At 39.5% G+C, this 15,836-nt stretch overlaps 1 protein-coding gene across 5 annotated transcripts in view; it reads right to left on the bottom strand.

Moving 5' to 3' along the window:
- cpxm2 (carboxypeptidase X (M14 family), member 2) overlaps positions 1 to 15,836 on the bottom strand; it is a 216,595-nt gene that overhangs the window by 99,253 nt on the left and 101,506 nt on the right. For 4 of the 5 annotated variants that reach the window (XM_062474750.1, XM_062474747.1, XM_062474751.1 and 1 more), the window contains 3 exons: positions 9,761 to 9,845; positions 8,003 to 8,153; positions 7,695 to 7,783 (listed from right to left, as the gene is read on the bottom strand). In XM_062474750.1, the coding sequence (XP_062330734.1) occupies positions 7,695 to 7,783; positions 8,003 to 8,153; positions 9,761 to 9,845 (325 nt within the window). The remainder of the gene's footprint in view (positions 1 to 7,694; positions 7,784 to 8,002; positions 8,154 to 9,760; positions 9,846 to 15,836) is intronic. The other variant, XM_062474749.1, reaches the window with a different exon arrangement.

Below are 15,836 nucleotides of genomic sequence, written 5' to 3'. Positions count from 1 at the left end.
AAAATAAACATTCCTCACAAATACATTTTCGTTGTAGGATTTATTATGACATTACATTACAAGTAAACGATTTGTGGGTGAAATTATCATTACCTGTGGTTTCAAACCAGTGTAGCTCACTGCAACGCTGTAGCCTACGCGAGACACTACAAAAACATCTACACAACATGTTCGGCACTCCCCTTACTTAAATCAAAAGTCTAACTACTAACCTGAACTTCATTGCCACAGCCTAAACGTTGTTAATCTGTTCATGAAAATAATTAATTTCAGCCTAAACCGTACAACGGAACGTTAAATCCAATTCAACCAACGCAATCGCTACCAAGACGAACACAGCAGTAGTCTAGTACTGTACCGTAGTAGAATTTACCGGGGCAGCTTCTCCACACAGGGCTATATCGCATTTTGCGTTACTGACAATGAATGATCGCTACCAGTGAGCTTTTTATGAATGAGCGATTTTCCACTAAATAAATGTCAAGCTCATTTACGTTTTTGGGGGCATATTTTCAGTTAGCAGATGGGACTGTCTGAATCGCGATTCCATCTTCTACTGCCGGTAACGTCGTAGAATAATCTTCAAAGGGGGTTCTTTATTAATGAATGAATGCAATATGAGTAGGCTAAATGCCTGAAAATATCACGAGAAGGTAAAACTTAAAAGGACGTTTAAGTCATAGAGATTAGGTCAATTTTTACACCGCTCTGCCAAATTTATTCGTTTTGATTCAGCTATGAGGCTGCCTCTTGCAGGGGAAATGAGAAGACATCTATTTCATTCTACACTTCACTCGTACTGTATTTTGAGTTGTAAATGAGCAGCAACAAATATATGCTTTTGAATCTATGTAATCTTTATAAATAATAAGTATGCATTTTTATATAAAATATACAGAAATATCAGTTGTAAAAATGTCATTAAAAAACGGACCCCTGTGCAACCGACGCAAGCAAGCACACCCTACAATTTCCCCAGAAATTGTACCCTCTCTAGTTATTTATTATTGTTTATTTTTGCCCCCCTAAGGATCAGTCAATATTTGGACTACATACACAACGGCGGTGTCAAAAGGTTCGTCTTGGTAGCGATTGCGTTGTTTGTATTTTTATTTACGTTCCGTTGCATGGTTTAAGTAGAAATTGCGTTTTTGTGGTGAAAAGTGAAGCTAACGGTGGCTAATTTGCTAGCCACAGTCACTGACGTTACTAACGTCACTAACGTCACGAAAACACGCGTGACTACCTGTAGCAGAACATTCGTTTCACATCTGTTAACTTGGGGATAGCTAGGCTAACTATAGCTTTACTGCAAGGCAGCTGCAGGAACGCCACAAGCAAAGAGGCCAGGGTGATAACTATTTACTCATTTTACTTTGTGATGTGAAACACAATTATGAAATGTAATGTACAATATTAGCTGATATTATTAAGGAAGTAGGCCCACATCTACTTTTGGAAACGGTAGTCTACTATTTCACTGAAGCATTAGCATCATGACATTAGCCTCTGTTGCCCGGGCAACACATACTACAGTGGTCTATGATGCATCTGTTTTCAATCTTTAAAATAAACATTCCTCACAAATACATTTTCGTTGTAGGATTTATTATGACATTACAAGTAAACGATTTGTGGGTGAAATGATCATTACCTGTGGTTTCAAACCAGTGTTGCTCACTGCAACGCTGTAGCCTACGCGAGACACTACAAAAACATCTAGGTTACTGTACACAGCTGTAGGAAGTCAAACGGCGACAGAACATGTTCGGCACTCCCCTTACTTAAATCAAAAGTCTATCTAACTACTAACCTGAACTTCATTGCCACAGCCTAAACGTTGTCAATCTGTTCATGAAAATAATTAATTTCAGCCTAAACCGTACAACGGAACGTTAAATCCAATTCAACCAACGCAATCGCTACCAAGACGAACACAGCAGTAGTCTACTAGTACTGTACCGTAGTAGTACAATTTACCGGGGCAGCTTCTCCACACAGGGCTATATCGCATTTTGCGTTGTTACTGACAATGATTGCTACCAGTGAGCTTTTTATGAATGAGCGATTTTCCACTAAATAAATGTCAAGCTTATTTACGTTTTGGGGGGCATATTTTCAGTTAGCAGATGGGACTGTCTGAATCGCGATTCCATCTTCTACTGCCGGGTAACGTCGTAGAATAATCTTCAAAGGGGGTTCTTTATTAATGAATGAATGCAATGAGTACGCTACATGCCTGAAAATATCTCGAGAAGGGAAAAACTTAAAATGACGTTTAAGTCATAGAGATTAGGTCCATTTTTACACCGGTCTGCCAAATTTATTCGTTTTTATTCAACCATGAGGCTGCCTCTTGCAGGGGAAATGAGAAGACATCTATTTCATTCTACACTTCACTCGTATTTTCAGTTGTAAATGAGCAGCAAAAAAATGCTTTTAAATCTATTTAATCTTTATAAATAATAAGTATGCATTTTCATATAAAATATACAGAAATATCAGTTGTAAAAATGTCATTCAAAAACGGACCCCTGTGCAACCGACGCAAGCAAGCACACCCTACAATTTCCCCAGAAATTGTACCCTCTAGTTTTAAGTACAGTTTCAGTCTACTTCCTTTATGATATGTCATTTTAAGTAGATTATGAGCCAGTCCATTGTTTTACATACAAATGTGTCCCTTACTTGATGTATGCACTTCTTAGATTATAGCAGGTAGGGAAAGAGCTGCAATACCCCTAGGCCAAAAGTTAATAAAACACAATTTCATGTTGTTACATAAAGTACACAATGTTGTGCACAAACCCAGGCAGTGACCAATAAAAACAGGATACGGTGTCACCAAGCTTGCTAAATTACTTTTCAATCAGAGTGGCTGTAATGCAGAGAGGTTGAACTAATTATATTACTTGAGCTTGTACAACAGCTGGTGTACTATGCTCAGAGATATTGTGACAACGCAGAACAACACCCATCACGCATATGCACAAGACAAGAGTGATCAACAGAGCAGGAAGGAACTACCATGACAAGATGTCAAAAATGGGAAAATCATTATTAAAATCACAAGAGAGTGAGGGTTTTTTAATTGGGGTATTGTTGAACCTTCATTTTACCTAGGACATCCTTAAACAAACATCTTTTTTTTCCTAAACAGTTTTTTTGCGCATAACATGTGCACTTGAAGGGTGAAGGCTCTTGTCTCCCATGCATGTTCCTGATGTTCTCGAAGGTAATAAACAATGAGTGCAATCTTCCCAGACTAAACTCCATGTTCTACACACATACAGCACCTAGAAAAAAATATTATTCTATCTTTGGAGATGAGAGCTCATATAAACGAGGCCTGCAACACATTTTCTGCCAATTGGAGTTGTGGGAGGATCACACTCGTCCGAGTGTGAGGAGATCCTGGCAGACAGGCTGACTAGCTAACATGACATCATTCTCTGATCGACTGTGTGATGGCTGTAATGAGGATCTTAAGCCGTCCTCGCGGCATGAAACACACAAATTGGAGAGCACATGCTTCTTTTAATTTTGATAATGATCACTAGGTTTTCCCATCATGAAGCTCTATTTCACAGTGATGACAGCAGTCCGGGGGGGACACTTGACAAACTGCCAGCCAACTAGCCAGCCAGCAGCTGCACCTGCATGACATGGGATTAGGATCCCAGCAGTCCTACCTTGAAACCGTTAAGTCACATTGTTCACTCAATATAACTATATGCATGTGGGGTTTTGGCATAGCAGGCAACTCTTAATGACAACAACAAGAATAAGTAGTGCGGCAAAGATGAATAGATTAAAGATTAAATAGATTTGTATTTATTGACCTTGATCTTTTTTATTTTAATTATTGGGTGTGCTTTGCCTTCGGCAAGGGCACGACCTTTGTTCTCTCACATATATATTTATTATTGGGTGTGCTTTGCCTTCGGCAAGGGCACAACCTTTGTTCTCTCACATATATATTATTTCTTTTTTTCTTCTTTTTGCCCCCCTAATTCTCAGTCAATATTTGGCCTACATACACAACTTAGGTGTCAAAAGTTTCGTCTTGGTAGCGATTGAGTTGCTTGTATTATTATTTACGTTCCGTTGCATGGTTTAGGCTCAAGTTAAGTTTTTGTGGCGAAAAGTGAAGCTAGCGGTGGCTAATTTGCTAGCCACAGTCACTGACGTTACTAACGTCACGAAAACACGCGTGACTACCTGTAGCACAACATTCGTTTCGCGTCTGTTAACTTGGGGGATAGCTAGGCTAACTATAGCTTTACTGCAAGGCAGCTGCAGAAACGCCACAAGCAACGAGGCCAGGGTGATAACTATATACTCATTTTACTTTGTGATGTGAAACACAATTGTGAAATGTAATGTACAATATTAGCTGATATTATTAAGGAAGTAGGCCCACATCTACTTTTGGAAACGGTAGTCTACTATTTCACTGAAGCATTAGCATGACATTAGCCTCTGTTGCCCGGGCAACACATACTACAGTGGTCTATGATGCATCTGTTTTCAATCGTTAAAATAAACATTCCTCACAAATACATTTTCGTTGTAGGATTTATTATGACATTACATTACAAGTAAACGATTTGTTGGTGAAATTATCATTACCTGTGGTTTCAATCCAGTGTTGCTCACTGCAACGCTGTAGCCTACGCGAGACACACTACAAAAAGATCTACACAGCTGTTTAGGAAGTCAAACGGCGACAGAACATGTTCGGCACTCCCCTTACTTAAATCAAAAGTCTTTCAATAGGTGAAACTATCTGACTACTAACCTGAACTTCATTGCCACAGCCTAAACTTTGTCAATCTGTTCATGAAAATACTTTCAGCCTAAACCGTACAACGGAACGTTAAATCCAATTCAACCAACGCAATCGCTACCAAGACGAACACAGCAGTAGTCTAGTACTGTACTGTAGTAGTAGAATTTACCGTGGCAGCTTCTCCACACAGGGCTATATCGCATTTTGCGTTGTTACTGACAATGATCGCTACCAGTGAGCTTTTTATGAATGAGCGATTTTCCACTAAATAAATGTCAAGCTTATTTACGTTTTTGAGGGTTTGCGTTCACATATCAGTCTTCCTCTATTACCTGATTCGTCACAAATTCACAAACATATTACTGGCGATTTTCAAGTCGGATCGCATATTTGCTGCGGCGAATATGAAAGTATGAAAGTATAGGCTACGTGCGCACTACATTAGATCTATTCACGACAAAATAAATGGAGACAAAATAAAACATTTGCAGGCTCGCATGAAGTGGGATTCGATCGCACTAGAGCAAAAACACGTATTACACCAAAGCACACTGCTTTACACTGCGAGTTAATCTAGCTCATAAAAGATCGGCCAAATCATCATGTATTTATTAACTACGTTGGCCTTCAGGAAAAATCTTGTTTTGGCTTCTTCTAAAACAACTGGTTCCCATAGACACTACCCGAATGTAGGCTACTAATCATGTATTTGGGGTTGTTTCGAGGCAATAGCCGTATTTTCCACGACATCACAGCTCCTTCTGGCACCACATATTAAAAATTCATACTAAGAACTTCGCTGCTAACCCAGACAATACGATCAAAATAGCCTACGCTAACCCTTTGAAACACAACATGTGTCTATTTGTTTCCTGTGCGATTTTGTGTATGGCTGAGTGTTTCTTCGCTGTTTCTTTTGAAATCAATTCATTTCATAGTTGTATATGTAGCGAGCACTACATTACAGCCATTCGCCATGACAAAATAAATGGAAGCTAAGAAAATAAAAGATTTGACTGGGATTCGATCCCACGAGCAAAAACACATCCATCATTGATGTCCTTTGCATTACACCACAAGCTATTGAAGCATATAGGAATTTCAGCTATTCAGTTACAAATTGATTAACTATGAAGGACTTCAGGCAACATTTTGTTTTGGTTTCTTCTGAAACAACTTGTTACCGTTGACACTACCCAAACGTAGGCTACTAAACACGTATTTGAGCATCCAGGTAACTTTGTGAGGTTTCTATGATAGGCCTACATTCATTTGTATTTTGTTTCCAACAAACACACAACACATGTATTGCCATCATATTTAATTTATTATGTGAAGCACTACACATGCAGTGTTCGCATTTAAGCTGATATTGTCAGCGACGATCTTACTTTGCAATATGTGGTGTCATTACGGGGCTGTGATATCTTGGTAAATATGGCTATTGCCTCGAGACAACCCCGAATACGTGTTTAGTAGCCTACATTTGGGTAGTGTCTACGGTAGTTATTTCAGAACCAAAACAACATGTTGCCTGAAGGCCAACGTAGTTAATAAATGCGTGACTGAATTACCGAGATTTCCATTTGCTTCAGTAGCTTGAGGTGTAATGCAATGGACTACAATGATGGATATGTTTTTGCTCGTGGGATCGAATCCCACTCGAATATTTAATTTTTCTTAACTTCCATTTATTATGGCGTGAATGGCTGTAATGTAGTCCTCACTACATTTGTTCAGAATATAAAATTATGAAATGAATTGATTTCAAAAGATATAGCGAAGAAACACTCAGCCATACACGAAATCGCATAGGAAACGAATAGACCCATGTTGTGTTTCAAAGGGTTACGCGTAGGCTATTTTGATCGTATTTTCTGGGTTAGCAGCGACGTTCTTAGTATGAATTTTTAATATGTGGTGTCAGAAGGAGCTGTGATGTTGTAGAAAATACGGCTACAGCCTCGAAACAACCCCAAATACGTGATTAGTAGCCTACATTCGGGTAGTGTCTATGGGAACCAGTTGTTTTAGAAGAAGCCAAAACAAGATGTTTCCTGAAGGCCAACGTAGTTAATAAATACGTAACGATTTAGCCGATCTTTTATGAGCTAGATTAGCTCGCAGTGTAAAGCAATGTGCTTTGGTGTAATACGGGTTTTTGCTCTAGTGCGATCGAATCCCACTTCATGCGAGCCTGCAAATGTTTTATTTTGTCTCCATTTATTTTGTTGTGAATGGATCTAATGTAGTGCGCACGTAGCCTATACTTTCATATTCGCCGCAGCAAATATGCGATCCGACTTGAAAATCGCCAGTAATATGTTTGTGAATTTGTGACGAATCAGGTGATAGAGGAAGACTGATATGTGAACGCACAGCTGGGGAACCAGTTAGCGTGGAAACCAGTTGGGCGACAACACCGGTAACGTCGTAGAATAATCTTCAAAGGGGGTTCTTTATTAATGAATGAATGCAATGAGTAGGCTAAATGCCTGAAAATATCACGATAAGGGAAAAACTTAAAAGAACGTTTAAGTCATAGAGATTAGGTCAATTTTTACACCAGTCTGCCAAATTTATTCGTTTTGATTCAACGATGAGGCTGCCTCTTGCAGGGGAAATGAAAAGACATCTATTTCATTCTACACTTCACTCGTATTTTCAGTTGTAAATGAGCAGGAAAAAAAAAGATTTTAAATCTATGTAATCTTTATAAATAATAAGTATGCATTTTTATATAAAATATACAGAAATATCAGTTGTAAAAATGTCATTCAAAAACGGACCCCTGTGCAACCGACGCAAGCAAGCACACCCTACAATTTCCCCAGAAATTGTACCCTCTCTAGTTAACTTTGATTCTTTTCTTAAGGCACAAGCCTTTTTCAAGTCAACTTACATGCCTCATGTCTTTGTAGCTGTGATGTTTGAAGTCCAAATTGTCTGTTGTTGTCACTTCATTCCTTCTGTGGTAGTAGTTATTGGGATCTGCAGAGAAATGTACTATTTAGGTGTCAGGTTATGAAACATGATACATAAAGAATTCTTACAGGGAACCTACAAGTTACATAATATTATTTGCATCTAGTACCATACTGTACATATCAACATCGTTAATGACGGATTAAAAGACATATCAGCTATGACCTGAAGGGGGCGTTATAACAAGTATAAAGTATAGAACTTCAACCTTCAATTGTGCCATACCTGGCATGGGGCAGCCAAGGATCTCAGCCCGCATACAGATGCTGCCACTGTTGAACCAGGAGCGAGGGTTGATTCTAATGTAGCGTGCCACCACGGGCACAGGGAACATGTTCAATACTGGGATCTCCTTCTCTTTGTTCCCTATAAATATCTACTGAGGCAAGCACATGCCACAATGCACAAGGAACTGTGAATCAAGACATAGATATCCACAATAGGGCTGCTCTGAGGAAATGTGTATTATAATTAAGGGTGCTCCGATTGATCGGTCGCCGATCATTTTCGGCCTACAATCATTTTAAATACTCAGATCGGTACCAACTATAAAGGCCGATTTTTTTTTGGTGCACTTTATTGCCCATGGTCTTTTATCTCCTACCAAAAAAAAAAAGTGAAACTATATTTTTACTATGGCCTTTTATGTTGCAGATTTTATAGTCTAAAGTTAAAATGTATAAAGACTCTGTTTATTCTGTTTTTGTAATTTATTATTCAGCAGGATAGTTACATTAGTTCATTTATAAGCGGTTATCAATAACCCAGTATAGGCTGCTATAGTTTATGTTGCGTCTCTAAAAAGCGTCTCTAAGAAAGAGATTGGAATATGTTAAACATGTTTCCTGCCACTAAATAAACAGTTGTTTCATGATATTTTATCATATCTTCATTGTTATACTTAATATCCATTGTTGTTAAGAATAGTTAAATGGATTAATGCTACATGATAAATAGAAAGCTTCAAATTCTCACTAACTCATAGCAGAAGTATCTCTGCTATGAGTTAGTGCAAACCGCTAACTTGATATTACTCGGTGTAGAATGATGGTATTTTGGTGAAATGGTAGCTATGTGCTAGAAGTAGCCTAGTTGGAGAGCTCACTGTCTGCTGTTTCTGGTGTCCATTTTTACTCCTGTCTTACAGCTCAGGGGAACAAGCTTCATTTATATGCATCTGTATGTTTCACTCATTGAACAAATAAATTATCTGGGTCGTAGGTACAGGCGGCGCCTTCCAGCGAGGGGGCGGAGCTTCAGCTCCTTCAGGCGACACACCCCCCCAGTCTCAAGCAGAGACGACTGCTGATTTTCTCACAATTTCAAAGCCTAATTTAACCTACTTGTCTGTGTTTTTTTCATTCAAATTTGGATGGGTAGTTACAACACATTCTTCTGTGATGTGATGAACTTAAAACTCATTTTCAATTCCACTTTACAGGATCTTTAAATAATGTAAAAACGTACTTAATGTAAAAAAATACATCCACTTTGGAAAATACATCGGTTATCCCCACAATGGAACACTTGAGGGTAAACCCTGCTTGAAATCTCAATACCATGGAGAGGAAACAATAGTGAACTTCTAGTATTTTAAGTATTTCATTTTTCTTCCTCCACTGTAAACAAAGCTAAGTGTCCAGGCAGACAGTTGCACTGCCAGTCGTAAAATTAGGCTTGATGAGCTTACCATCTGTCAGAGAATCATACATTTGACTATTCTCTCCAAGCTCATCTGGCTGGCTAATAAGCACTCAACAAATCATCTCAATTAATTGCTTTCAAACAACAGATTTGCCATCATGAAAACACAAAAATACATTGAAAACAACATATGAAAACACCTTGAAATCAGGGTAAAACAAAGTTGTGGGTAGAATTTCAGTCCTCATTGCCATTTTTGGGGGGGGGGGGGAGAATTGATTACCATGGTGAGACAAAGGAATTGCTCTTTTGATCTCCTTTCCTTTGTGGATTACTCACCAGTTCTTCTGAGCCATTTTTCAGAGTCACCCAGGTGTGACTGTCATTGCTCACCAGGATTTTGTATGATGTCACCCAGTCGCTCCTGTATAAAGAGAGTGAGAGAAAAGGCAAAGTAGGTCTGTGGGTTGAAAATAGAGAAAAGGGAAAAACGTTTTCATGCTCCACCACCTCAACTGACAGAGGGGACAGTTGTAGCTGATTTTACCTGGGGAAATATCCAGACATGAAGATTTTTAATGTTGAGTTGAGAGTTGCATCTAGCTCAGAACAACTGTAAAGAATTCGTAGCTAAGGGTTCATCTTTGACTGTTTTACTTATTACTTATACAGTCTCTGAGCTTGGGACCACCTAAACTGATTTATTTATTTTTGGTCACTGGTCACACATGGTTCATAGGCGTAATCCCGGGGGGGACACGACCCGCCCATCCTGGGAAAATTTTGATTTGTCCCCCCCAATAAATCACTGTAAACATACGGAAATTTAAATAATATCAATAATATACATTTAACATATTACAATGTAGGCTATGTGTCACAGCAGTACTTTTGGGGTGGCTGTGGCTCAGGGGGTTGAGAGGGTTGTCTGTTAATCCCCGACTCCTCCTAGGTCATGTGCCGAAGTATCCTTGAGCAAGTCTCTGAACCTCAAGTTGCTCCCATTGGGCAGGCCGGCGCCTTGCAGGGTAGCTCGCTGCCGTCGGTATGTGTGAGTGAGAGTATGAATGGGTGAATGAGAGGCAAACATTGTAAAGCGCTTTGAGCGCCGCTAAGGTAGAAAAGCACTATATAAATGCAGTCCATTTACCATTTTGGTGTCCCCCTCAGGAATTGCTCTTGAGAAAATGTCATATAATTGTCCCCCCCCCAAAATTGATAGCAGATTTTCGCCACTGACATGGTTCTGCCTAGTTCTCTATACAGTTAAAATGAGACATAGACCTACTGTATGAAAAGAGAATTCCACTAGTGCCACAATCAGACCAGGATTCCGCTCTTGTCTAAGGCTGTCAATTGGGTATCGCAACAAGGTTTTATATTTTCCATGCCACATGCATTCCATACATCTCGGAAGTACCTTTTATTTATATATATATATAACACTTTAGTGGCGCGGCGGCCCTGCAGATGGTGGTGATTGACAGGGGAGTGGGATTACGCCTTGTGTCCTGATTGGGGCCCAGGTAATCATGGGGAGGGGTTTAGCCTTTTGAACTCCCAGATGGTGGAAAGATGGGGGAACATCAGAGTTGGTTGTGGGAGGATGTAACCATAGATGCCGACCGGTTGTCTCCTGGGTTTCTGTTTCCCATCTGCGTTGTTTCCCCACTGCTGCCTGTCCACCTTTCCTTTGGGTAACGCCGTGCTTAATATACATATATAAACTGATCGAATCCACCACCCGCGAACGAGCTGTTCGCCAAACTGAACGGCGGCTTAAGTTGTCCCGGAGACTGGGGTGGGAGTCTACTGTGGAAGAAATTGCGATTTCCGGTGTGCTTACATTATTCACTAATCAATATAACTAGTCATTGGATACTAGTTAGTATGTTCTCATGTAAGCTTGCTATTAATAAGAGTAGATTGTGTCTATGTGTCAGGGTTAATAGATGTTCGTGATCAGGAGAAAGTACTGGGTAAACCTCCTTTGTCATGACTACAAGGAGAGCGCCAACTATGATCTCTCTAGTCTGAGTGGTCATGTGTTGGGAGCTGTGAATCTCTTCCTCTGAGACTGTTGTAACGTCATTACTGCCTGACTGTCACTATCTATGTTTACATTCCTGTGCCCTATAAAAGATGGTCCTCCGGCTTTCAGAGCTGAGAGAGACATCAGCTTCTCCACACAGGGCTATATCGCATTTTGCGTTGTTACTGACAATGATCGCTACCAGTGAGCTTTTTATAAATTAGCGATTTTCCACTAAATAAATGTCAAGCTTATTTACGTTTTGGGGGGCATATTTTCAGTTAGCAGATGGTACTGTTTGAAGCGATTCCATCTTCTACTGCCGGGTAACGTCGTAGAATAATCTTCAAAGGGGGTTCTTTATTAATGAATGAATGCAATGAGTAGGCTAAATGCCTGAAAATATCATGAGAAGGGAAAAACTTAAAATGACGTTTAAATCATAGAGATTAGGTCAATTTTTACACCGGTCTGCCAAATTTATTAGTTTTGATTCAACGATGAGGCTGCCTCTTGCAGGGGAAATGAGAAGACATCTATTTCATTCTACACTTCACTCGTATTTTCAGTTGTAAATGAGCAGCAAAAAAAATATGCTTTTAAATCTATGTAATCTTTATAAATAATAAGTATGCATTTTTATATAACATATACAGAAATATCAGTTGTAAAAATGTCATTCAAAAACGGACCCCTGTGCAACCGACGCAAGCAAGCACACCCTACAATTTCCCCAGAAATTGTACCCTCTCTAGTTATTATTAGGATTCCTCCGTAAGGAGGAAACCTATTGTTATTGTTAGTTTTATTAGGGGCCAAGCAGCGAAGCTGCGAGGCACCTATTGTTATTGTTAGTATTATTATTATTAGGGGCCAAGCAGCGAAGCTGCGAGCAACTTTTGAACCGTATGACCCATTTTCAAAAATGAGGTACCATTGGATTCCCTGGACCAAGACGAGTTCAACACACCCTATGGGGTCAATTTCCGGTTATATAGATTTTCCGCTATTTCCGGTTTTATCAAAAACCTTTAAAAGCCTACTCCTCCTACAATCTTTGTCAAATCTTCTTCAAAATTACCAGATATGCTCTTCAGACCAAGCCGCACAAAATTTATGGTAGAGCATTTTGATACCCACAACCGTTTGTCCGTGACAGCCAATCAAAATAAGCAGAAAAGCCGCCAAACAGGAAGTGAAGTCATATCTCAGCAGTTGTTTGAGGCAGTGAAACTAAATTTGGTACGCCGCCTCGGAACCTTATTCTGAGGATGTCCTCCAAAAATTGTGTCATGTGACTAAAAGGGGGCGTGGCCGGAAGCATAAACGCGTTTTGGCTAATAACGGTTGAAGTGTTTACCTTAATAAAGTAATTTCTTTGTCTGTTGATGTCTTGTGAGATATAAAGCCTGACTATTAATAACTTTTCATAAAATTCGAATGGACGTGGCCGCCGTTTTGGATTTCATGGAAAACTGTAAAAACCTTTTGCACGCCCCAATTTTTGTCCAATGTTTACCAAATTTGGCAAAGATGATCTTTAGACCCAGTTTCACAAAAGCAATCATATGAATTTTCAATTTTCAAAAACGTTTGTTCGGTAGAGACGATCAAAAGCGGTGGCGAAGCCGCCAAACGAGGCGCAAGAGCATATCTCAGCAACCATTTGCGCGATTGTCACCAAACTTGGGTTCCATCGTTCCCATGAGGAGCAGAGGAGGCCTGCAGTGTTATACCAGAAAAATAACTTTGAACTATCAGTACTCTTGAACGCAAACATATATTTCAACCAAACTTGGTGTGTTGCATGAGTGCAACAGGTTGTTGTGACTTAATTGTTGCACAAGTGCTATGGAAGCCATGTCCTGCTCTGGACTGCTTGGCCCCTCCATTGCTGCTTGCAGCTATATTTATTATTATTAGGGTTCCTCCGGTAGGAGAACCCTATTGTTATTGGTGGTATTATTATTTTTTACCCATGGGAGTCAATGGCAGCCCCTAGACCAGTACCGTAAAAAGTTGTGAAATTTGGCATGTTGAAACTGCAGACCATTAGTAACTACCATACCAAACATGGGCCATGTGAGACAATAGGTGGCGCTACAGGCCACGCCCCAATATGTCAATTTTCAAATTGATGCCATTTGCAGGCCATAAGTCCCAAAATTCTGAAATTCATTACATATGCCTTATTTCTCATGAGGAATAAAAAAGCCTCAAGAAGCTATAACGGCCGCCATATTGGATTTTTCTGTACAATAAAGATTAAGGAAACGCGTTTTTTCCCTACTCCTCCTACATTTTTGGTCGAATTTTCTTCAAAATTGCCATAGATGATATCCAGACTGAGCCTCACAAAAGTTATCGTAGGGATTTCTGATTTTCAAAACCGTTTGTCCGGTAGAGCCAATCAAAATCTGCAACAAAGCAACCAAACAGGACGTTTGGTCAAATCTCAGCAAATCTTTGAGATATCAACACCAAACTTGGTATGTCACGTGGAAGACACTACAACATGTTACCATGTGCAAAGGCAACTTCATACCTCAAAAAATGATTGATATAAAGCAAATTGAATTTATTGCTAATGCTAAAATAATGCTTTACACATCCGCCGGCCAAAAACTGATACTCTGATTCAATCACTAGTTCATATGAAGACTCTTGAGAATGTTGAGTACACAAATCTGAGAAAAAGTTGACTGTAACATGAAAACTCGATTTTTAGTGAATATTTGAAACATGCATGCTTGGCTAATTTCTAGGGCTGTTTCCCCAAATCCTCTCTCCCTTTGCTCCTGTGCGCGCGTGCTCCACATTCTCACACACACAAGGGGCTCGCGCGAGCTTGGTACGACGCACAAGAAGAAGACCATTTTATAGTTGGAGAAGACTTGAAGACAACGACTGACGAGACTCCTGCAGCCCTCAGAGATTTTCATTGTTACATTTGACAGTGAGTAATAAGAGCCTACAACGGCAGTACAAAACATGTATTTTAGCGTTTGTATTCGTATGATAACTTGAAGACTTTTATACTGTTGTAAACAGGATAGCAGCTAATCTATCTACAGTAGGCTAGCTGAGCTAAGGATTTCTCTTTGTACAGGCAGTATTACAGGCTAGCAAGCCGTACAATCTTTAACATTATACTTGCTTCTGTGAGACGCGTTTGAAATTTGTATACTGTGCGTAACTATGCGGTTGGGTTGTTCTATTTCTACGGTCTTCACATCGTAAGTTATTCTTTTCCAAACTGTAGCTAGGTAGCCTAGTTTGCTGCACAGATAGAGCTACCTAGCATTAAACAAGTAGCAATGGTACCATGGTTGTTTTGCTTGCTAGCTTTGTTTGGGTTCATGGTTTGATCGTTTAGGAGTTCCATTGAAAGCCTATAGAGCTACAATACGTTTGTAATCGGCATGTTGTACTATGCTGCACGATTTCCCATCTCTTGATAACATTTTATATTTGTATCAATTTTATACACTAAATTGCCAAAGTATTCGCTCGGTTGCCTTTACACGCTCATGAACGTGAGTGACATCTCATTCTTAAACCATAGGATATGATGTCGGACCACCCTTTGTAGCTATAATAGTTTCAACTCGTCTAGGAAGGCTTTCCACAAGGTTTAAGAGGTTTATGGAAATGTTTTACCATTCTTCCAGAAGTGCATTTGTGAGGTCCAACATTGATGTGGAACAAGAAGGTTTGGCTCGTAGTCCCTGCTCTAATTCATCCCAAAGGTGTTGTATTGGGTTGAGGTCAGGACTGTGTGCAGGCCACTCAAGTTCGTCCACACCAATCTCTCTCATCCATGTGTTTATGGGCCTTGCTTTGTGCACTGTTGCACAGTCATGTTAGAACAGGAAGGGGCCATCTCCAAACTGTTCCCACAAAGTTTGGAGCATGAAATTGTCAAAATGTTGGTGAATTATTGCATTTCAGGAAATTAACTTATGGGTAGGAAATATTTAATGGATTGGGCTCGGCGGGGTATTTTGTCATCCATCCATTCCTACTCCATGCTCTTGATTATGTAATTGACCTACAGGTACATCTTCTAGGCTATGTTTATTTGTTTTAATTTTCTAATGTGAGTCAGTGGCTTGGCAGTATTTTAACAGTAAGGTTTGGTTATTTGTGTTAAACTGTGATGATTCTTTTGGTGAAACATGAATTTAAAGTAAAAACCATTTGCAAGATAAATTGTTCTCAATTGGTCTTAATTTGTATTTATAGTCGAGTCCGTTTCTCTATGTTTACATTTTACAGACTTAAATTTGAATGTAGACAGTGTAAATTGAATAAAGGTAAATAATGGATGTCTAAATATTTTTTTTAAGTACAGAGATTGGTGTTTTGAGAATCCTAACCATT

This window comes from Osmerus eperlanus, chromosome 12, assembly GCF_963692335.1.
Source record: "Osmerus eperlanus chromosome 12, fOsmEpe2.1, whole genome shotgun sequence".
NCBI classification, from domain to species: Eukaryota; Metazoa; Chordata; class Actinopteri; order Osmeriformes; family Osmeridae; genus Osmerus; species Osmerus eperlanus.
This window is presented reverse-complemented; position numbering and strand designations above follow the sequence as displayed.